This window comes from Bombus pascuorum, chromosome 1, assembly GCF_905332965.1.
Source record: "Bombus pascuorum chromosome 1, iyBomPasc1.1, whole genome shotgun sequence".
Taxonomy (NCBI): domain Eukaryota; kingdom Metazoa; phylum Arthropoda; class Insecta; order Hymenoptera; family Apidae; genus Bombus; species Bombus pascuorum.
Genome location: NC_083488.1, coordinates 31,506,164 through 31,530,076, shown reverse-complemented (window position 1 = coordinate 31,530,076; position 23,913 = coordinate 31,506,164). Strand labels below are relative to the sequence as shown.

The following is a 23,913-nucleotide window of genomic DNA, read 5'->3' as shown; positions in this document are numbered from 1 at the left end:
GGATGTCTATAGTACAAAATATATTCAGATTAGATTTATGTGTACATATGTATAAAAAATTCATAGTTTTTAGTTTTTTTGTCTACATATACTTATATTTTAGAATATGTGAATATTCGTAGAATTAACATAATCTTTGCGATCACAATGAGAAGATTAAAAAAACATTTAATGGGTTGTAGTATCGAATGTAGTTAAAATATTGAATATAAATGAATATAGATGAAAAATAGATAAAATCTATTTAAAAAATACTACATCTTCTTCTTCTTCTTCTTTTTCTTCCGTGTTTTACGTACATCGACGTAAAGTCATGACCGATGACATTGCATCTGTATGGCTTATATTTTGAAGAATATATTTGTTTCTTTAATTTGTTTCTTTATTTTATTATGCTTCTTATCTGATCTTGCGTTGTTACAGCTGTGTATGGTTTTATGCTGCATTTATTTTTTGTAATACTAATATCGTATTAAATTAAAAATCTCATTTAGAAAATGTATATTTTTTATATTTAATATACATAATAGGTGTGCACTTTGATGTATCAAGCTTCTTAAATTTAATATTATGAGAAATAATAATACTCTTGACATTAAAGCTGCAGGTTTATCTCTTAAATTAGTATGCTCTTTCATTGGACAAAACAGTGATTTAAATATATTTCACTTTGAAAATAAATTGATGGTCTTGTCAAAGATCATCCTTCTACAAACGAGATTTTAGGCATCGGTATTATACGAATATTTTTAACGCATTCTTTTAAAAGCAACGCAAACACCGATTAAACCACACATTTTGTTCGTATTCAAATAGGATCATTAGTAATGGACCACAGATATTTATACAAAACTGCTATTGTTATGCATACTAAATACCAAAAGTAGTGGTAATGTTCTACTACTACTTGAAACGTGAAATATTAAATAAATACAAGTACAATTTTTCAGGATTCTCCAATAAACGTATCCAATAGGTGTCCCAATCCTAATCGTAATGTTATGTTTGTTGACTGGCTGTATAAGTAAATTATTTTCGTTACACAAAGCAAATGAAAAGAAATTCCGACCCTTTTATCGTATGAAGCTTACGTTCTAAACATGTTATTAAATAGATCGTGTGGATTTCCTTACTTCGATTATTGATGAATTGTGTGTCTCCACGATACGATGACGTTTCCACAGACGAAAAGCAAATCGACCACGTTTCGATAAAAGTTAACAAGGACAAATGATCGTCGAACGTGTGTACCCTGCTACTGAAACTCTAGACAATTATGCGTTACATAACAAGAAGTGGTATAAAAGGGAAGCTACCATCCACTACATCGCAGTCGATCGTTATAACGCTGGCGAAATATTCCAAGCGGACATAATCGATCGTGTCTTAATTACTCTAAGTACCTCAAAGTAAGGTAAATAACACCATATCGAAACTACAAATTGTACATTGTTAGGCAACATATTGCAAAAAGTAATTTATTCTGAAAAATAACTATTTAAACTTCAATATATATAGCGTGTTTATCGCGAGAACAACCGGAACCGGTATCACGCTACGAATATCGAACTACGTGTTTACGATGTGGTGCAGAGTGCGCTAAGCTCGAAGTCACGCGAACGATTAGACGACTAATTTCATATTCAACGTTTTGTGTGCTTAGGGACATGAGGGCGCTAATACTATTCTGCCTAACGGCATTGCCTCTGGTCGCTTCATACACATGGAAACCGACCGAAAAATATTTGAGCGACAGTTTGGCATCCGCATCGGTCTATCAGGTCTATCCCAGAAGTTTCAAGGACAGCAATGGAGATGGCATTGGTGATATTAGAGGTACGTTCCTCTTTTTCCTTGATAATTTCAGTTTTTAGGATATTCTTGTATTTTGTAATTAGGAGTTCCTTCTTCTTCCATTACTTACGATCCCATCGATTTTTTAATATACAAAGGCGTACATATCTCCTTTTAAATGGAATTCTACAATTTTTTATTAACTAAGTATTTTTTAATTCTCTACAAAAATGGTACCGAGGTGCTTGAGCCGAAAGATGTTTAGTTCAAGAGATATATCAGTTTTAATTTCACGAAATTTAGTGTACGAGAGACAATACGTTGCTCGTACGCAAATTTTTACAAAGTTTTACAAAAGCAAGCATTTTTCGATCCAAGTGCCTCGATACTTTTTTCTTTCTAGGGAATTAAAAAATGTATCGAATGGTTAATAAAAGCTTATAAAATTTCATTCAGAAAATGAGTACAGTGGTACTGTCTCGGTGCATCGTTGTATATTTAAAAAAGTGAAAATTCTTGTTCTATTTCTCATCAACTTATTATTGAATGTTATTATTTAAATTAAAATATTGTATAATAATGTTATTATTTAAAGTTAAATTATTTTTATTCAATGTTAATACGTAATTATGAAAATATTAGCGGAGTTTGGAAAGCCGTTTATCATTACGTATATAATCATAATCAAGTATACGTCAATCATTTTATTATGTATAGATAATATCTATTGAAAATTTGTGGTCACATAATAAGTATCGTTTGTTCGATATATATAATTGTACAAGGTAGAATTTGTGAAATTAATTAATAGTATTTACTAGTAATTTATTTTCTCAAAAAGTTTCGATTGTTGAACTTTGTATTATTTTATTACTATAGTAAAAATAAGTCTACCGAAGGGAAAATGAAATCTAACTGTTGTAATCGTAGGAAATGATTTTTTACTCGGAGAATGTACCCCTAGTTGCAAAGGATAATTGAACGCGAAACGTTTGTTACGCGGTTGATCCACATCGGTGTCACGGCTCGTAAACAGATGCGTAATTGCTTTTCCTTTTCGCGTCGTCTTTCAATTTGTTTGCGCGATTATGTAACCGCAACGAACAAAGGCAAGCACGGTACGGATGTAATTAACAAGGAAATCTAAAAACGCAAACGTTAGCCGAGAAAAAGGAAAGTGACGCGCGACAATCGCACGTGGTGAACTCTGCGGAAGAAGTTAATGTCGCTTAAACGCGAAAATAAATTTTAACGGAACTTCCGTTGCGTTCGCCTCTTCTGGTCGCTTTGACGCGGCTTAAGAGCGACGTGTTCCGGAAAAGAGTTTCAGCCTTTTTGTAATGCTCGAACCATTACGAAAGATTTACACCTCTGTGACTTAATGTCGCAAGCAACGTCATTGGAAAATAATTTTCAAGTTCCCGTTAGTTGAAATTTAACGAACACGTTCTCTTTTTATTTTTCTAAATGAAATGTTACTTATATGAAACTTCGACGTATATTTTTCTGCGTTAATTTTTTATTCCATTTATTTTTATTATACATGGTGGTCGACGAATTGGTTGTCACGATATTTAAGCTGATCCTGATAATTCAACGAAGATATTATTTCGAGAAAAAGTTTATTGCTATCGAATGAAAAATTTAATGACGTAAAAAAAATTTCAAAGGTGATTAACACCAAGAATAGAATTTAATAGACATATCGAATTTAGACTACAAATGAAGAGAAAAAGATAATAATTGAAAATCATTAAAGAATTCAGGCATATTTGGGTTAATTTTCAATTCACGAAGCGATAGATAAGAACTGAAAGAATCGATAAACCTTGCCGAATACATGACATTCTCGACGTCGAACATTGGTTATATAGTATTATATTTTTCTACAAAGCTCAGCTTCTTATTCTAGATATCCGAGTAATTTGCATTGTTTTCATTAACTTTAAAAACATTTTATTGTAACTTAAATTTGAGATAAATTTGTTTCAGTATGTTTAAGCTCCTTTCTAACCAGCAATAACGATTATAAATGTAGACTGAAATGTTTCTTGTTACAATATTTTCTTGGGATGAAAATCTTCCAAAGGAAAATAAGCTACACTGATAACGAGCAACTGTCAGATAACAAGACCAGAAGGATGTAGGTCTGTACAGTAAAAGAGTCGAGAGTTTGTTAGAAAAGAAGAATCAAGAGAGAGATAATGTAAAAGCATGGAAGATGTTTACTTATACACGAAAAGAAATCAGTAATACCTGAGTTATTAATAAGTACGCTCATTAAATTTTCCTTGTTTCTTAAAAGCAATGCCCTAAAGTTACTAAAACATTCTGCTTAAATGATATGTGGAGTCTTCATTTTTCCAAAGTTTCATTTAACGAATGTCACCTTTCAAACGTAACTTGAATTGCGGAAACATTAGAAATTGATCTCTATGTATATTACCTATAAACAATTATTCTCGAGGAAACTTTTTTGCTTATACCTTTTATAATTCTTTCTAGAAAACTTGAAATTAAATATTTTTCGTACAAAGTACCAAGCATTTATGTGTAAGGAACTTGAAAACGGTAGCGGATTTATCGTTGCGTGCGTTAATAATTCAATCAAGTTTATTTAAAAACACACATTTCGATCAAATTGTCTTCTTTCCGAAGATAATTTATTCGCCGAAAGAATTCAACTAAGAAAACGAGATCTTTTCTGTTACAGGTGTCATACAGAAGTTGGATCATCTGGTCGATGCGAACGTTGACATAATTTGGTTATCACCCATTTTTAGCAGTCCTATGGTAGATTTCGGCTACGATATCTCAGATTTCCGAAACATCTACCCCGCGTTTGGTACGATAAAAGATTTGGAAGATCTGATCGAAGAAGCGCACAAAGTGGGTATAAAGGTTTTACTGGATTTCGTCCCGAACCATACGTCGGATAAGCACGAATGGTTCCAGAAGAGTTTGAAGGGAATTAAGCCTTACCGTGATTATTATATCTGGCATCCAGGAAAAGTATTGGAAAATGGCACCCGTGTCCCGCCATCCAATTGGGTAAGTGTCATTTAAATTACCTAAAAACGTTCTTCAACCCTGAAGAACTACGATGGTTCAAATAGGCAACACGCACATTTTATTTGAATATTACTGTTCTGCGATAATGCCATAGTAAAGTTATTTATAACCATTGCGAATAGTAATATTGTCTATCATTATGTACCATCTGGTTTTTTTTATTCTTATTATCATAATGATATGCAACCTGCTGAATTTTAAACACATCCGTCGTTCCAGATTTTTCAATTTAAGACTCACCTTTGCGCTCGTAATTTACATTGGAAGACCTCGTGAAATACAACTGCCGGTATTCCTTGTTCGATGCTCGAGTCGCTTTAATTACTCGAAAAAAATTAAATTGCCAGTATTCACATATTTCACGTTCCGACGTATCTCGTTTGTATAGTTGCCCAATGTCCATAAACAGTTATCTAATATTATTTTAATAGAAAAACAGTGAAGCGAGTTCTCGAATTTTTCTACGTCGCATTCTCCGTTAATTGGCGCGGTCGAAATATTTTCACGTGAAACAGTCGTCGATACACCTATTACTTCGGCGGAAAAAATATTCATGAGACCTTTTGTACGATTCGTGTAGCGAAGAATTATAAAAAGAATGTTAGCAATGTTAGTAACTGTAAGGGACAAGATATACATAAAAAGATATAAAAAATATCTTTGTGCCTTCTTGGTTGAAAAGTTTTACCGATGTCCAGGCTTTCTTACGATTAGGAATGAAGTGCACTCGATAAAAGTTTGAGATAGAGTCTAGTCATTCGATGTTTTCAACAGAGGTGAAAATATGTTATAATTTCATTTAGAAATGGACTTCACGATGTGAGAATGTCTTGTCACGATCCATTAAAGTTAGAGGATAATTACTTTTAACAATTTCATTGAGACGAAACTTTGATATTATTTGGTTGTTTGGAAACTTCATAGTGAAATTGATTGTGCCATTAAAAACTAAACGAAACATTTCTAATTAATCAATTGCAGAACCGAATCAAGAGTACTATTTGATTAAAATTAATATTTGGATATTTGATAAAAATTCGTAGTAATTAATTCCCTTTCGATTCTATCAAATACAGCGTAGAATATATTCACTGTCAAAAACGTAAAGAAGTTTTCGAATAGCTGAATATAAATGATCTTGAGAAGGCAGAGAAAAATGGAAGTAGAAGTGACAGTAGAAACGATGGCCGACAATTTCGTAAGTTTGTAGCAAAACTTTTCCAAAGATTTCACGATTTATGGTAGACTCGTAGTAGGCGAAGAGTATGAAATAGTATACTGCATATCAAGAACCTCGGAACAGAAATGCTAAAATATCAAAACAATGTTGCGCGGCGATAGCCTGCGGGAAGTTTTGCACATACGCGTTGCTCGTTATTTCCTCGTGAAAAGATCTGTTTATATCCTTTCATCGCCTAAACGATGCTTTTTTCGTCGAAATTTACATTTCTTTTTCGCTTGTAAACGCAGAATGAATTCAATTAAACCATCAGTCGTTTCTGTTCTGTCGTTATCGATCAGAAAAGATCGTTCAACAACAACCAAAACTGATACAAATCGATTGGCATCGCTGTTACCTGCAGTTATGAAATTTAATGGCCGTGTCTCGTTTCGAGAGAAAAATAGTCAAACAACGTAGAAATTGATAGTGACAATTAAATCTTTCTTTTGTTAGGCATTTGAAACTTCAGTGGTATAAATATCTAGTTACTTTCGAACGATCAATTTTACGATAATCAATTTTAACGATAAGTTCATGATAACGTTCGTTACGATCGTGCAATGCCACTGATCTATCACTGTAACAATTTTAAAAGTAATATTGACCTTTGGTAAACAATGACATGTTTCACATCGACCAATGACTCTCACTGCGCTGTGTCTTTCATTACTTCAAATTATTTAGCGAGCAAGATGATATTGTTATAAACAAAATATTCATTCAGCGATATCGTAATTACTTTCCCTTTTTTTGAATAAATTACGCAGCATTTCGACACATTTTATCTATGTATATATATATTTCTGACATTTTGCGTATCGTTTCAACGATAATAGTCACAATTGCTTTGAACCGGAAGTAACATCGTTCGAAACTAGGAATGAATATTTTTCGAACATAATTTTGAACGAAATTTTCAGAATGTTTAATTCGCTCTATTTTCAAAATGCGATTCGGAAATCGTTCAAGTATGACATTTAGAATTCCATCTTTGTTTAAAAATATAATTTCATGTTGTGAAAAAGGCAAGCTCGCATCACAGCTGAAGGCTATGATGTTCACGGCGTTGCCCGAAAAATTTAAATTACTTTTTACACTTAATTTAACTTAATTAAACAATTTTTTAAGCATCCGTTTCGACACAACGTGGTAAAAGCTTATGCAATCTTTGTTCATCCTCTATGCACTTTGCAAATTTACAAACACATATTCTCTTGCAGGTGAGCATTTTCAGTGGATCAATGTGGACATGGCGAGATGAACGTAAGGCGTATTATCTGCACCAATTCACAAAGGAACAACCTGATCTTGACTTCTATAATCCACAAGTGATACGGGAAATGCATGTGAGTATCGTTTGAAAAGTACATAGTTCTATTTAAATCTATCGGTATAGGTAAAATTGTTGAACTTCGTTCATTCTTCACTAGGATTTACATATTTTTTTTATTTTGATCACAGATATCTTTAGTTCAATTTTAACTTTGTTGAACCCTGTTTTGGAACAAAGTTCTATTCAGATTCCACTCATCTATTTACATTTATGAAAATATGAAATATAATTAACCCTTTCACGTTCAAAGCTTATACACAACAATGCATTTTGACAAATTATCAACTATCTAAACGATAAATATATTTATTGACGGTAAAACGTCAATTAAATTCCTCTATTCAAAAATCTCAGAAAACAATGTGTTTCTATCAGGAATAATTAACATGAAATAATTAATATAAAATAATTACAGATTCCACACATTCTCAACTTAAATTGTCGTAACATTTTTTTACCTAAACACATCGAAACACAAAATTTTCAATACGTTCAACTTCCAAAACAAATTTAACGCGAATTTGTCCAATATTTGTGTTAAAATATAGTTTTAACACGAAGAATATATCTTTTTTAATTTAATTATACGTAGCCTACGGTACATAATAAGACTGTGTCTCTCTTAATGTAGACGTAGACTGTAGACTACTGTAAACTGTCTGTAATTTAAATCTGAGTGAATTTCCCATTATCTATTACACTTTTAATAATTTTAATTTTGATTTTGCTGTAACAAAAGTTGTTACATCGATTGTAATTATATGAAGTTTTTCTATTGTGTACGTTTTCATGGCTATATTTACTTATAAATAGTGATATCTATGTTGCATCATCGAAGGTACAATATCGGATTTTCTTTTTATCGTATTATGTTAAATTCGTAAAAGTAATGGATTACGCGAAGCTGTTAACAAGAGGGAAATAAATTCCGTTTGTATATGAAAAACACAAGCTGTTTCCAATCTCTTCGAACGATGCTTCGTGTGTCAAGTATGAAGATTGTACGAACTTAACACGACTCGACGATCTTATTCTTAAACATATTTTCCATTTTTTGCTCTTCTATTCTCTTCTTTTTATTTTTATCGTTGTTTTAATGCCTGGCAAATTTACGACAATGATAGATCTCGTTCAACGTCGTCGTTAACCGTTAACCAGAGACCCAACAATTAACATCGTAATAAATCAAGGACCAAGACACGGGCGAAAAGATACCGATTACTCGCTTTGACTTCATCATTTCTCACGAGACAATATCGAACATTCAATCATTTCAGCCGAAGTTGCTGATTTTTCGAAGCACGATCACTCGATCTCGCGTTAAAACGAAAAAAAGAAAATGATGAGAAATAGAGATATTCGTTGCTTCGACGCGCTACCCGTTGGTTCAACGTAATCACGATTGTTTCATCGAACGAACCGAACCGATTTCTAAGAAATATAAGTCACAGTTCGTCAACGTCGTGGAATTTCATGACCTTCTACGTCAATTCAATAGAATTAGCAAGTCATTTCTCTTTCATCTTTATTGCGCGTTTCCTGTTTATATTTAACATTTGGTCATATTTTAATTTATCAGAGAATATGATTATTGTTAGGAATTTTTAATAAGAAATTTTTCAAATATATATTTTATTAAGCCTACGTTTGCAATAAATGTCTTGTATGCATTTCCAAATTGATCTGAAATTTTGCCATGTACAATCACAATAGTCGTGTTCCATCGCATTGCTAATCGAATTTCAAACAGCCTCACATAATACACATAGGCAATGTGGTAATTGCTGTAATTAGCTTCATGAGTCGTTTATACCTCAACGACTGCCACTTCAGTATTCGCTACTTCCATGAATGAAACGTCAGAAAATCTTTGGAAAAATATTTGAACTTGGCATGAAATCCACGATCGATCCGAATCCATCCAGGATTCCGGCGATGCCTCGTGACTTTTTTCGGAATTCCGCGGTAAATTTGAATTTTAATGGGCACAAATTCGTTCGATGAAATTCGACGGACATCACGAAAACACGGTCGGTTAAATTCAGTCAGCCACGGTTGAAATTCAAGTAGGGCTGAAGCCGCTCGTTCCACTATCCAGCAAAATATAAATCTGACTACGGTTGCGAATGTTATACCTATGTCGGGTTTGAACGACCATGGTTTAAAATATGCGAAATCGAGGGATACGTGGTACTTGCTTCATCGAATTTAAATGAACCGAAGGGAGAAAGACGGCGCGATTGCGAGAAAGAAGTTGTAGAATGCATATAAGAACATTATACGGTTAGGTTTTTCAACTATGCTCTAACAAATATTTTGAATATCAGTCATCTGTAATTAAATGAAAAATCGATCATTTATGATATTCGAATAAGAAATAATATTTATTACAGTGTAATCTCATTTATCCTTATTAGCTTCGGACGTACCAATTTATAGTTGAGCTTTCGTTCGTGAAATTATTTATTTGTCCTTTTAAAATTCAAAGACTTTTAGATAATTATACACGTTAGCGAAAATAAAATAATTTATGTTAACTTGTTAATAGATCGATATGACCGAATTATTTGATATAATAAAAAAAGCAAACACGAACAATAGATACAATCGTAAATATTACGTGAAAGTCTCGATAAATGGCAATCTATAACAGAAGTACTCATGGCCAATTTCGCCGCGAAATCTTTCGGATATCGACGTATTTCTCGCAACCATCGACTAATACGAATCAACCATACGTTACTATATCTTTCACCTACGATTACCTGTAGAGTCCAACAGTACGATATTGACATTTTAGCGCGGAAATCTAACGAACCCGACATCTTTGTTATAGAAACGTTACGAGTACAAATTTACCAAAGTACCGAACGTACATACGAATATAGAAGTAACAGAATATAACGTGTAGAAACTTGAATTCATGAATAGTCATGTGAATCAGAAATAATAAAAGTATACCAAGGGAAATGTATTGGTACAAATGTAGAAACGAACGAAATCAATCGAATTATCGAATGGTAAGCACGTGTACCTGCCAATTCAGAACCTGACTTATTTAATTTCAGCCACGTTAAGAGAAAATCAGCTCGCGTTGGGAAAGTTACAGAATTTACTAAGTAAAAAGAATTTTATTTCTTTATATTAGAATCTTTCACGTAGCTGAATACGATTGTAGCTTCGACGTACGTATACAGTCGATTTTTATAAAGCAGATTTATTTCCAAGAGGACACGTTTCTGTAAAACGATCATCATCTTATGCTTGTAAAAGCACTTTCCACGGATAAGAAACATTCGTTCGGTTCGTATTTTTCTTTTACGCCAATTTGTTTTCGTCTTTTTCTCTGGCTCAACGTAATCGTTTCGCTGAAACAATTCAGACTATATGGCTTTCAAGAGTACGACACAGTCATTAATGTAATCGTCGATGGGAAAAACGTTGAATTCGTAAAAAGTTTCATCATTGTAGCTGGACGAAACGATAAAAAACAATGTAGAAATTAGAAATATGATTTATCATGATTTTTATCTGTGATCTATATGCATAATATACATATTATCTCAACACGTAATAATATTTAAGATTAACATATATATATATATAATAATACTTTCGTTCTTAGATACGTAAAAACACTATTTCCAATGATATATTTCTCAAATAACATGGTCTAACTCTGTGCTTATTGATATATTACAGGAAATTTTGAGATTCTGGTTGAAGAAAGGCATTGATGGTGTCAGAGTAGATGCCTTGCCATTTATTGCCGAAGACATGAGATTCCCAGATGAACCTTTGTCAGGTAAAACCAACGATTCTTCTAGTCCTGACTACACCGATAGGATATATACCATGCATCTGCAAAAAGATTACGAAGTGATCCCTGGATGGAGAAACGTCTTGAATGAATTTAAACAGCCAAAATACATATTCACCGAGGCATACGCGAACACGTCGGCAACGATGAAGTACTATAAATATGGAGTAAACTTCCCCTTCAATTTTGACCTGATTCAACACGTCAATAAGTCATCGGACGCATCAACCTTAAAAGATGTGGTTGATAATTGGATGAAGAACATGCCGAAAGATAGCATTCCTAACTGGGTGGTAAGTTACTAATATTTTCAGAAAATTGATTAACATATTTAAGAGAACTTTTAATTTGGATTTATAATTAATATTGCTTAATCGTCGCTATCATTCATTCCATGAGATTGTCAGTTATCCCCATAAAACTTTACACACATAGTTTCTTCAAAATATTGTACATTCGATCAAAATGATTTCTACATGGTTCAATGCGCCTTATCAATGTCTAAGTGATTTTATCATTTCAAATTTATCAAAATTATTAGTGTTGAAATTCCAAATTTTCTGAACTGGAATTATAACAGTTCGCAGTTTCTTTCAAAATAATTCATCCACCGAAAGATTGTCTGGCTGGAATATAACAAACTTACAGCGTTTACCACCTTCGTAAATTTAGAGGAAGAATACGCGAGGAGAAATATTGTACGATCAGGAAAAATTATCTGTTTATATACTATACATTCATACTTTTCAATCATAATCTAGTTAACCCTTATAATCGTAATTCTATCTTATGGTAGCATTAAAATTACAAGAAAGTATCCTATCGCTCCTAGCTTATTTCAAGAAGAATTTCATTAGAACAGTTGCTTTCTTATAATTTGTTTAGCACTTATATCGTTTATTAATTCTATAACTAGTTCTCCTTTTATTTCAATAATTTTACTCCTATCATATTCGCTCATATCGCAAAATTTCGAATATCTTCTCTTCAAAATTCGTAACTTCCGTGTTGGCATTTCTGTGTTCTCACTCACTCACTCACACACACACACACGTACGCGCGCGCTCATACAATTGTGGATGTTAGTTCCTCCAACCTCGGCGAGGATCTGGAAAATTTTCTTCGCCAAATCCTTCCTCGATTCACTTCTCTTCGTCTATATTTGCTTGCCGGGAAGTTGGACGACGTGATTGTAGATCGAAGGAAAATTAAATTACCCTGGAAGCAAACGCACGCAACTGGTCGAACGTCGTTCGATTGGAAAAATGGTTGATAGCACCTAACTGTTTCGAATTCGAGGCTGCGCGATTGAACGGCAGAGGCAACGCGTGAACGAGCTTGAAAAATGTCCACAAAACGCCTGGAAGAGAACGAAACGAGCCTCTTTCCGCTCGCGTTCTTCAAATTCCACGAGCGCATCGAGCTTTTGTCGAGCTCGTGTGTGCATCGGCCATTCGATCGGAAACCTAAAATTTCATGCCTTAAAATCGATATTTCTATGTCGAGGAAAATCAGCAAAAAGCGTTTGTTGAAAGAAATAAGGCGATCGAGGAGAAAAGCAGAAAATCCCCAAACATTATATGTATTTAAGCTAAAATATCTTCAACTCGATACGATTATCGTTAGTTAAAAAAAAAAAGAAAAAAAAAGAAATAGCGGATATTTTAAATTTTTGAATACCTTAAAATTTTGCGCGCAGGTCGGAAACCACGATCAAAGACGATTGGTGTCGAGATTCGGAGAACCACAAGCTCGTGCCCTCACTGTAATGACGCTTCTGTTACCTGGTGTAAGTGTGACGTATAACGGTGACGAAATCGGTATGTCGGACACCTGGATCCCTTGGGAAGAAACACAGGACCCGCAGGCTTGCTTGGTTGGTATACTAAAATACAATACTTCGTCTAGAGATCCCGCGAGAACACCGTTCCAATGGGATGACTCCGTTTCTGCCGGTGAGTTTCCAATAAGATATAACTTTCACGCGAATAAAAAAATTTTCAAATGAGCCTTGATTTTCTAATTTTTAACCATGGTACGTTTGTCGAATCATTTTTTGAGGTATTATTTCTTCATCGTGCCATAACATGTTTCACTCTCACAGATGAAACTATTTCATTCTATATCTATCAGTTATCTTAAAATCAATTTCATCTTGTCAGAGTAACAAAATAATAATACATAATGTAGTAATTATTCATCAATGCATAATTATTACTCACCATGTGGTAAAGAAAATGTTATCTTTTGAAAAATGCGAATTGTAGATTGTATCCTTCGCCTGTACAAATATCATAGATACTGGTACGTGTGAGATTTCAAAAAAGGAAGCCCCAATTCCAGAAACTCTAATTAACTAACTACAATCAATTGATTAAAAAAAAAGAAGCAATAGTTGTAAAAACTATAACCAAGTATTTCGATTTGCAGGATTCTCCACGAACTCCACTACCTGGCTGAGAGTCAACAGTGATTACAAGACTGTCAATCTGGCTGCCGAAAAGAAGAACAATGACTCGTTCTATACCCTCTACAAGAAAGTTTCAACGCTGAAGAAGTCACCGTTCCTTAAAAAGGCCGACTTAACTACGAAGCTGTTGAGTGATAACGTTTTCGCATTTTCCAGGTAAGGATAGTGTACATGTAAATCAAGATGATACTACGACGATTCATACCACGATTCACTCGTCGAATATATTGCTAAACGTGAGAAAATTATGATTAATAGCGTGCCAGTATGTATTTATACTATCACTTATAAATATCCAAATATTTTGACCGATTTGTAATAAGAATATTTCAATTTCACTACAAATTAATGCTGAACTAATAATTAGCAGTAATATTTACTAATTTTCATGAAATTGCCAGACTATACGATTGGGTCATCTATTAAAAGACAAGAAGAATATATTTTAGCATTTACTATGTATACCACTACATTTACTACTTAAGATTTACTACTTAAATATCACAGGTTCTATTAACATCGGAAGTCTTTCTGCAACATTAAGAATCTTCTTCGTCAGGCTTATAATTCAGAAATTAAAAAATCTGAGAATAAAGAGCTTGCCAAATAATAAAATAGTTTGCAAACGCCAATCTGCCATGCATAGCTTCGATGATTATAAAATATAAAATTCTTAAGCTTTAATTGATACATTTGATCTGTACGAGTACCTTTGTACAATAGCATGCTCGCGATCATCGGCGTTTGCAATACGATGAGTCGTGGTACTAAGAGTGCCTTCGTTTCTTAACGATACACTGTATATATGGAATATCATAATTTCTTCAGGGAAACCAAGAAAGATGGATCTGTCTACACACTAATAAACTACTCGGATGAAGACGACGTAGTGGATTTGTCAGAATTCCAAAACGCACCGAAGAAATTGGATGTGTTTTACGCTACTGCTAATTCTACTATGCTTTCTACGTGAGTGTACAATTTTATTTATCTAAATTGCGTCGCTGCCATGACAAATTTATGCAATTGCGTCGAGTATCGTTTCATAGTTTCCTTCCTTTTTCCAACACGGTGGAAGATGTGAAAAGCAGTGGAAATAATTCGCGAACTGTAACGTCGTTGTTCAAATTGAAAGAAAAAGATAAAGAAAAGGTAGAAAGGGAACGAATGAGACAGAAAGATGTCGTCAATTATTTGAAGAGAAATTGCATATTTAACAGTAATTGATTAAATAAGCAACGTAACATCGTTCAAATTTGTTGAGATTCGAGAATAAAAAGATTTACTTAACCTTTGCTGCGTTCCTTTAATCATTTTCGGTTCAATTGTATTTTTCTAATGTTAAAAGGTATCTCAAGTTCGAAGAAAATACGAAAAACTGCTGATTTATATTAAACAATTTTATGTTAAACGTTTTCTTGAAACGTTTGAAATATTTTCTGTTTCCTAAAATGAAAGCAGGATTGTAATATGAAAATCCGAGGAGCGCAGTTGGATTAAGTGACTCTCATGTTATTCTGTTCCCTGTAAAATTCTTAATCCACAGAATTATTTCATGTTTCTGCTATCATATACTGTTTTTTTTTTTTCTAATTAAATTATTCTATTACTTGCTACCTTGTTAAGTAGAAACGTTTATTCCGACATCTTATCAAATTAGTTCTTTGCTTGACTATATTTCTTTCTTTTAAATTAATTTCCATTTTATTATATATAAATTTCTATTGCATTATTTTTAGAGACGATGTCTTTAAATTGATGCTTTAGAAATCCGTTTATTAAACATTGTTGCGATGATATTAATTTTATAAATTTGTTTGTTTGTTGGGAATATAGATACAAGATGAAGAACATGAAGAAAGTAGAAGTTCCTGCCAGAGCAGTGATAATCCTTACTACCCAAGATGTTAAACTTAAATCCATGTAAATCTACAACAGATTCCCACTGTTTTTAGATTCGAATATCAATATGTACCTCTAAATATCAATAATTTAAAAATATAGTTCTTCTCTCGCAAATCGTTGTATTTACATCTTAATTATACCCTTTTCACATGCACAATTTTAAAATGTACGTGCCGATACAACAATATTGCATATAACGATAGTACAATGGTCAACGTTTCGAAAATAATCCAGTTACAATAATTTATCGCACAGCCACGATTTGACGACCATTCAACTTATCATTGCCTGTCGTGATTATTATAAAAATATAAATCCTGCTATTAATCGTGAGACTGAATGGGAAAGTGATACGAGTGAGTTTTTCTAAGAAACGAGATAAGTAGGGAAAACAATAGGTACAGATTTATTTAAAAAGATATTGTTATGAATAGTCTGCGATCGCTTACGCTTTTATTGAAATTTATTTTTAATTTAAACTAACGTTAATTCAAATCAAATAATATAAAAGTTTCATTGAGAAATGGAAAAATATATAGGGCTCGCGCAACATAAAGAAATATATAAAATAAACAACTCGTTAAAGCATGTCTTAGGTGAAACAGATCTCCACTTATATACTCGTAAAAGTTTTTCTTGATGAATGTTCAAATACTTTCGATTTCTCTGCTAAAACTCAACTTTGGTCAAAATTTCCTCAGATTCAAAATGTTCTTACTCGTATCGCTTGCCCTTTGAATCTTTTAATTGTTTTTCAAATGTTTCCAACCAAAGTCTATTAAATCAAAAACCTTCGAATTCCAAACTGTCGACGTGCTAAAAAGCCAACGTTCACGTCGAAACATTCACCGAGGAGACAGCCACGGGTTAAATTGGCCGAAATTCACGATACGAATCGAGGACCAGATTCGATTAACCGGCCTTTCACTTTTTTTTACCCGAAGGTAAAACTGGCCTAAGAGCGTGAACGGAAGCGGCCGCGTATCGGTTCCACCATCGATGTGGCCACGTCAATCAGCTTGCCAATTATAATCGTCGCTGGATATCCATGGTGGATTTCGTGTTTCAGCCCGTAAGAATTTCACTCGTCAACTTTCGCAAAATTCCTGACCGATCGAGAGGCGGCCGTGGTCGCTGCTTTGGGGCATTTCCTTCGATTCACCGTTCAAAAATTCGCCGTTCGAGCTTCATTCCGCATGCAGGCCGGGTGAAACAACCGGCGAAATTGGGTGCTCGAAAACGCGCCATCGTTTCAACGAAGAAAGCTGTCCTAAAGCGAACACGCTCGAGTAGGAAAACGAACGAAACTTTTCAAGTCGATCGAAATTTATATATCTATATCGATGTATCGTGTCGCTGTTTGTCGTTGATAGCGGCACAATTCAAAACACGTAAATTTTAGAGGATTTATTTAATTTACAAAGAAATCTTCGTGAGTCATTTCAACGACACTGTAAGGCTGACTTAACACAAGGTATGCCACTGTTTGCGAATGCAGTACAACCTTCCACTTGTAGCGTTACAAAACAACTGAAGATAAGCCGGTGTTGTTGTAAGACTAAGACCACGTTGGTAGTGACATTTGCAATAATATTGCATTCTGATGCAAAGCTGATGGAATTATAAATATACCGTTTTACATGATAAGAGTACAAACATAATGTAAACTCGGTAACAGTGAATTTGAAATACTTTCAGTCGTGTCACTATCACTGCCGAGCAGCGATATTATAATTCTATACTGGGTGTTTCTAACTTTTCGCAACAAGGTGTTTCATTCTTGTGTATAACTTTTTAATACAACTCTTAGCCAATAGTATTTATACAATATTCTTCTCTTCTTTATACATACACAGCTTTTATGCACAACATTTGGCTGATTACGCATAATATAAATAATTTTAACTAGATTTCAGGAGATTCGACAATTTCCTCTTAATTTTCTTACCATAACGTAATATATATACTTCGTTTCCGATACCTTTCGCTGATCTCAATTTGTAAAATGGTTTGTTTCCAACTACTTTTCGAACATACGAGGATAAGTTAAGATCGTAAAAAAAAAATGACGTAAAGAATGTCCCAATTTTGGGCCTGGATTTTCCCGAAACTCTTATGTAACTTGTCTGTGCAGCAAAAGACGTAACATTCGGTCGTCGTCGCAACTTCAATGTGTATGTATCAAAGTTTCCTACGTATCGAGCTACCGTGACTGTTTGATTATTTAGAATTGCTTCTTATGTTTTATGAAACGAGTTCTTCCCTCTATATTCATTTGCACCAGAGAAACTTTAGAAGAGAGAACTAACCAGAATCGCAGAAGGGAAAATTTACTTTTTATTCGAATACAGACAAGCATTCCTTTAAAATGGAAGGTGTCGTAATTAGGACGAGTCATAGGAAGAAACGAAAATCACAATTAGGGCATTTTAGAGTTATACACGCGTGCTGTTTCGTTGAAGGAAAATTAACGTTGAAAACGTAAAAATTTAATAATGCAAGCAACATAGTAGATTCTTTCTTTCGTGCAAATGCATTTGGGAAACGAACACAGAGAATTTTGGAAGCAAGTCGCTGCAACAACTGATTCGATCTTGGAATCTAGACGAAGCAAAGGAAAACGATGTTTGCATGCGAATTTCGTTTCATTCCTCGCGCGTACACATTTTTTATATTGCAACGAATCGAGTATTTATCGATTGTATCGATTCTTTCTTCCTATTGGAACTCAAACTTTCGATGAGAAATTAAATTAAACGGTGAAAATTAAAAGCTAGTTCAATAGTAACGTTTACAAGAAAATGTGGAAAATGTTACGACTGAGATATTTACATCAACGTTAATGAACAGATAAACCTTAAATATTTATTTCACTTAAGAATCGTTACGAGTACTTTGTATATTTTATATATTTTCGTACCTTTGAATTTCACATAAATGCAGTAAAATCTGCATAATCTACTTATTAATAACATAATAAATTATTCGTCGTAAAATAAATATTCACTACCTTTACTAGCATACGCTTGTCAAATCGAAAATTTTCTTATTCAGAAGCTAAAATTCGTCAGCCAGACGAATAAAATCATGCGCGATGCTCCGATACTTTCGCTTAAATTCTATTTCGTGTAACAGGATCACCTGTTTATCCTTCTGCTCTCCGGCTAAAACGTAAAAAATATCACTATTCGCTACGAATGGTTTGTATGGGACGTAATCCCGCACATTTATACGGTTTTCTGATTTTTACCAACTTTCAGTACGCTGCTTAATAAACTTACGTCATTTACCGAAATATTCATATGTGCCGTTGGATTATGTTTTCAATGTATGTATTTCTCGATTGTTTTCGATATCTACTTTATATCAACGAACATTGCGCGAAGGATACGATAAGATAAAATATCGTCGAATCAACGAAAAGTAACAATATCCGGAAATTTGTATTTTTTTCGTGAGTAAATAATATTTTATACTTTCAAAATTATAAGAAGAGAACGGCTCCCTATTGTTAATTCTTTACCTATCGTAGCAAGTTCAAACTAAAACGAAGAATATGCTTGCAGAGAATATGCTGTAGCTTCATGATTATTTACGACGAATGGTTGATACTTTACAAGATCTGTATCTGTTTTCTATAAAACACGTACTGTAGACCTGTACATTGATCTAATAGATCGTTATCTATACAGATAATTTTCTTTTTGTTTCTTTCCGACAAAAGCAACTACTAAATAAATCGTACTTTATACGTTTCAGCAATTAATTTTTATAAGTGTCATTGCGTGTTTGTTCGATATAAAATCCACTTTAAAATTATTGTATATTTCCTAGAAAACTATAATAAAAAATTGTGTAATTTCGTTATACGTTTAATTCGTTTGTGCGATTTTTATCTCTTTTATATCTACATATGAATATCATTTCATATCTCGACCACGCATGAGTATCGTGTACACGATATTCCATTTTCGAATTTTCGAAATACAATCTACCATAACCCGTGATAAGCACCGTGATACCATTATACTTTTAATAGCGGTAAAACATTTGAATGTCGTGCTCAGAATGCTATCACAAACTTTTTAGACTCGTTGAAACTATGATTGCTATGTTGCAAATTTGCTGATGTTGAATAAATTATTTTGTCCTGACAGGACTATCGGCGTACATTCGTACGTTTTAACAACGTTCTATTCCTAAAATTATTTTAATTTCAATTACGCTTGTATAATACGTATCTGATTGTGAGATAAAAGGAAGGAAAATTATTTGAAAAATCATTTCAGGAAATATTTATTCAAAAGTATAAATGCTAACTAAAATAAAAACTCATTTCATTTGATGGTTAAATGATAAAATCATTCGGAGAAAGATCATTTATTCACTGAAATCTGCCCAAGTAACGCGATAACCGTTTAGATAATCATTTTTCAAATATTTTATCTAAATAATGCTCAAGCCTAATATAAATGAACAAGTCAATATCGTACACGTAAAAGTTGCTAAATATCAGATTGTTCTAATGATTTTGTCGATTAGAAACATTGTAAAAATTATATTCCTGGAAACATCTCAAACGGCACATTTTCCACCATCGTATATTTACTGTCTTTTATCTGAAATGTTTAAAGAGCATCTTATAGAAATTGAAAGAATAAAGCTTATACGTATCTCGTTATTAATAATTTAAAAATAGTATCTTGCATAAGTATGGTTAAGTATTACATCAGCAGTGTGTTTTAAAACCAATAAACTTGCTACATTTCTGCGTTAATAAGAAGGGGAGAAGCGTAAAATCTATATAGGGTGTATTCTAGGTAATAAGAGCCAAGATAGACGAATAAATATGCTAGCCACGTGTTCTTTTAGTATAGAATTTTAAGATATAGACTGCAGACTAACGTCATCTTTATCATTAGACTACAGATGTGTACATATATATATGTATAGAATTTTTGAATATAGCTAAAGAAATGCAAGATACATTTATTTCACACACTAAATATAATCAATATTGTACAATAGTATTTTACTTTAAATATTTTATATATCGTTGCGTATCGCATATACACCCGTTTGAAAGTTTGCAGCACAATTTGCTTTTCGAATGGAACAACTGTTTTTGTACATTTTCCCGAGGAAGAAGAAATATTATCGTTAAAACCTTTAATTTTTAAACAGGATCCCACAGTTACAGTTTCAATACTGAAAAAGAGTAATATTACGAATAAGATATTTATTTATTTAAGGAAGCCATTATTTCTGTTGAAATCCTAACATGTGGCAAACTTTAAAACGGGAATATACATTTCTAGACTTTTCTATACATTATCGCACTTTTATATTGTCCGTAAACATACAACTATTCACAGTTTAATCAATTCGTAATATTCATTATGAATACTGTTGATTGATTGTCTGTATTGATTGATCTATCTGATACCAATTATCTTTTATAGGATTTGTTATAAAACCACTTCTGACAAATATCATTGGACCTGATTGCCAGTTTAAAAAGTTGAGTTATTATAACAGCGAGTAATTTGTTCCAGAGTATAATATGTTTTTGCTGTGGCTCCAAGATCGGTTGTTAAAGATAACTACCACCTTCTGAATTACGTATTAAAGAAGAATAGCGACAAAAACTTTTACTCTTTCTCTCTTTCATCTCAGTTTTGTGTTTCATTTGATTGAGTCATAAGCAATTACCGTTTTTATACACGAACTTCATTTCTCTTTTAAAGAAGCTCAGAATATAACTTAATGCCCGTTATAAAACATAACTTTTCCTTGTGTATTTAGTAACTTGACGTTTCTTATGTAAAAAAATTTGTTCATATTTTGACGAAAAGAAAATTTATATGAAATCTTGTACACGATCGTCGTTAGTAAATTTTGGTTTATTTAACGTTTAGTTTGTGCTCCTCGGGTTTAGGTTCGTTTCGAAGACTGATCATACGTTCAGGACGAAACACTAATTAATAAAAGAATTATCGAAAATTCTTTTTTCGATAATCGCCGTATATTATCATTAATTTTAGGATTCTCAGAATATTCTACAACGAATATCCTATTTTGATTTCTTCTTTTTAGTTGTACAAAAAATTATATTATTATTTGATCTACAACTACTTGATCTGTAAACACTGATCGTTGTTCTTAATAATATCACGATAATGTAGCAATGTAAGTTGAAGTAATTATTAAGGCACTTTATGCATGTGAAATGATTGTTTACTTGACGCAAAAGATTCCTTCAAGTTCCTACGCTTGTTTTCATTAGTCAAGCGATTAGATTTCAAGTCGTTTGAGATAACTAGATTAATCCGAGGTAGACTTTTTGAAAATAACATAATCGTAACTAAGAACTGGAAACTAAAAATGTTCATAACCGTCCATCTGTATGAACAGCTACTTATAACTAGATGTCTGTGCAATTTCATATCTTTATGATCGTACAGGAATAGAATCTAAATAAAGACCTGTTTTACACAGTAAATATTATAGTAATCGCTTTATCTTGGATATGTTTGCACGTTTAAATTTACCATAAATTCATAAACAGCCGCATTCCTCTTGTAACTGATGTCAACGACAGAAATTAAAATAAAGTAGCATTTTGCTAGTGAATTTATATAACAAGTCTTTCCCACCGTACGTTATAATTGTTTGCTACTTGTTTATGTTTGTAAACTTCAACAATTGCAAATATCCTTCTCAATTTTGACCCGAGGTTCGTTGGTTGCAATAGAAAACATCTTCTTTCGTTGCAATATGTACAGATGAAACTTTGGTACAACTTCGAATTACCCAGCGCGCAAAAAGAGCTGCCAACTTCTTTTCTCGTTCTTTGCCGCTTTCAACAATTTTCTTGGCACACGCCAACAAGAGCAAGTTTTATAAAATCTCCGCGCAACACAACTTTTCTTTCGAATTTCGCGAAATCCCGCTTCGAATCTCCTGTTTCCTTGTTACGAAATTTAGCGTAAGGCGGGCGACTAAAATTCTCAGAGTCATGCACAATGTGAAGCTTATTCGACTTTGCAATTGACGTAACAGTCACAGGTTAACAGCCTTCGAACTTTCTAACATTTCAAACATCTTACATACTTCGTACCTAATAATGTCTCAATTCTTTATTCTTAAGATTAATTTTTAAGATAGTATCTAATAATAATACTCTTTAAATGTTTAACACTAGAACTACCGATAGTTGACACGGAGCTATTTCTAACAAAACCATTGAAAATGACTGGTCTTTAAAAAATACGTAATAATAGAATATTTTTATATTTATTGATGTATTCCTTTTTTACAAAAGGAATTCCATGCTATGTAGTAGATTTTTGGTATTATTAATCCATCTGGGATCCCTAAACGAGGGTTGACACATTTATAAAATTGTAGAGCCAGTCATTTTAACTGCTGTGGTATTTCTAACGTTAGCATCTAGCGATGTAGCGGTCGATCCGGAATTTTCCTAATAACTGATATCATCGTATCGAATGATAAGCGGTAAACATTTAAAAAAACGCGTGAGAAGTTGTAGAAAACGAGGAAACTGATTAATTGAGGCTCGATAAACAGATTGCAGGATCCTTTTACACTTTGACAAGTACCAGTCATTTTGATATAAGTAGCCTCGATACAAAATTATTTTCAGTTTGAATACATAAAAAACAAAATAAAATTCATTCTATTATTCATTTAGTTATCGTTGCGAAAGTCATTAGAGTCGTTGTGGAAAAAAATATAACATGAAGTAGGAATTTTAAAATAAAATTGTAAAATCAGTCAATTTGGCTGGTGTGGTAGTTCTGGTGTTAAGACTAATTCAAGCTAACTCAAGCTAACCGAAATCTAAAGTCAAACTAAAAAATATTAAATAAAGAAAGTATAGATTACTGAAGTATGTAGAGTGGTTAACAAAATATTTTTGTACACACACTTATTTTTCAACGAAGCATTTTTCTTTTCTTAAGTTCTACATTTCCTTCCCTTGGTATCAAATTGTTACAATTATGTGAAAGTACTGTCGAATGATACGAAATTTATTACAGTTGGATCTAAGCAACTAGCACATAAGTGCAATAATAAACGCAGTGGTGTACAAATACTTTCTGTAGTCACTGTACAAATGATCGAATAGCTAAGCCAATTTGAACGACGATTTCCTTCTTTATTTTCCTGTACTTGCAAATTGAAACGATACAAACACGTAATAATGCATACATATTTAAACGCATAGCGGTGCAAACATATGTAAGCTATATTCATGTCCATTTATAAATCTC

The 23,913-nt window shown here is 33.0% G+C and overlaps 2 protein-coding genes across 3 annotated transcripts in view; one reads left to right on the top strand and one right to left on the bottom strand.

Annotated features, from left to right (window-relative positions):
• Positions 1-23,913, bottom strand: part of LOC132910276 (dual specificity calcium/calmodulin-dependent 3',5'-cyclic nucleotide phosphodiesterase 1-like) — a 99,662-nt gene that overhangs the window by 35,093 nt on the left and 40,656 nt on the right. The gene's annotated exons all lie outside the window — the stretch shown is intronic.
• LOC132910290 (alpha-glucosidase-like) lies at positions 1,257-15,730 on the top strand. The gene is made up of 9 exons (XM_060965859.1): positions 1,257-1,414; positions 1,664-1,836; positions 4,508-4,845; positions 7,309-7,434; positions 11,124-11,534; positions 12,941-13,196; positions 13,672-13,867; positions 14,540-14,680; positions 15,548-15,730. The coding sequence occupies exons 2-9, from the start codon at positions 1,668-1,670 to the stop codon at positions 15,636-15,638; spliced, it is 1,728 nt and encodes a 575-aa protein (XP_060821842.1). The 5' UTR covers positions 1,257-1,414; positions 1,664-1,667; the 3' UTR covers positions 15,639-15,730.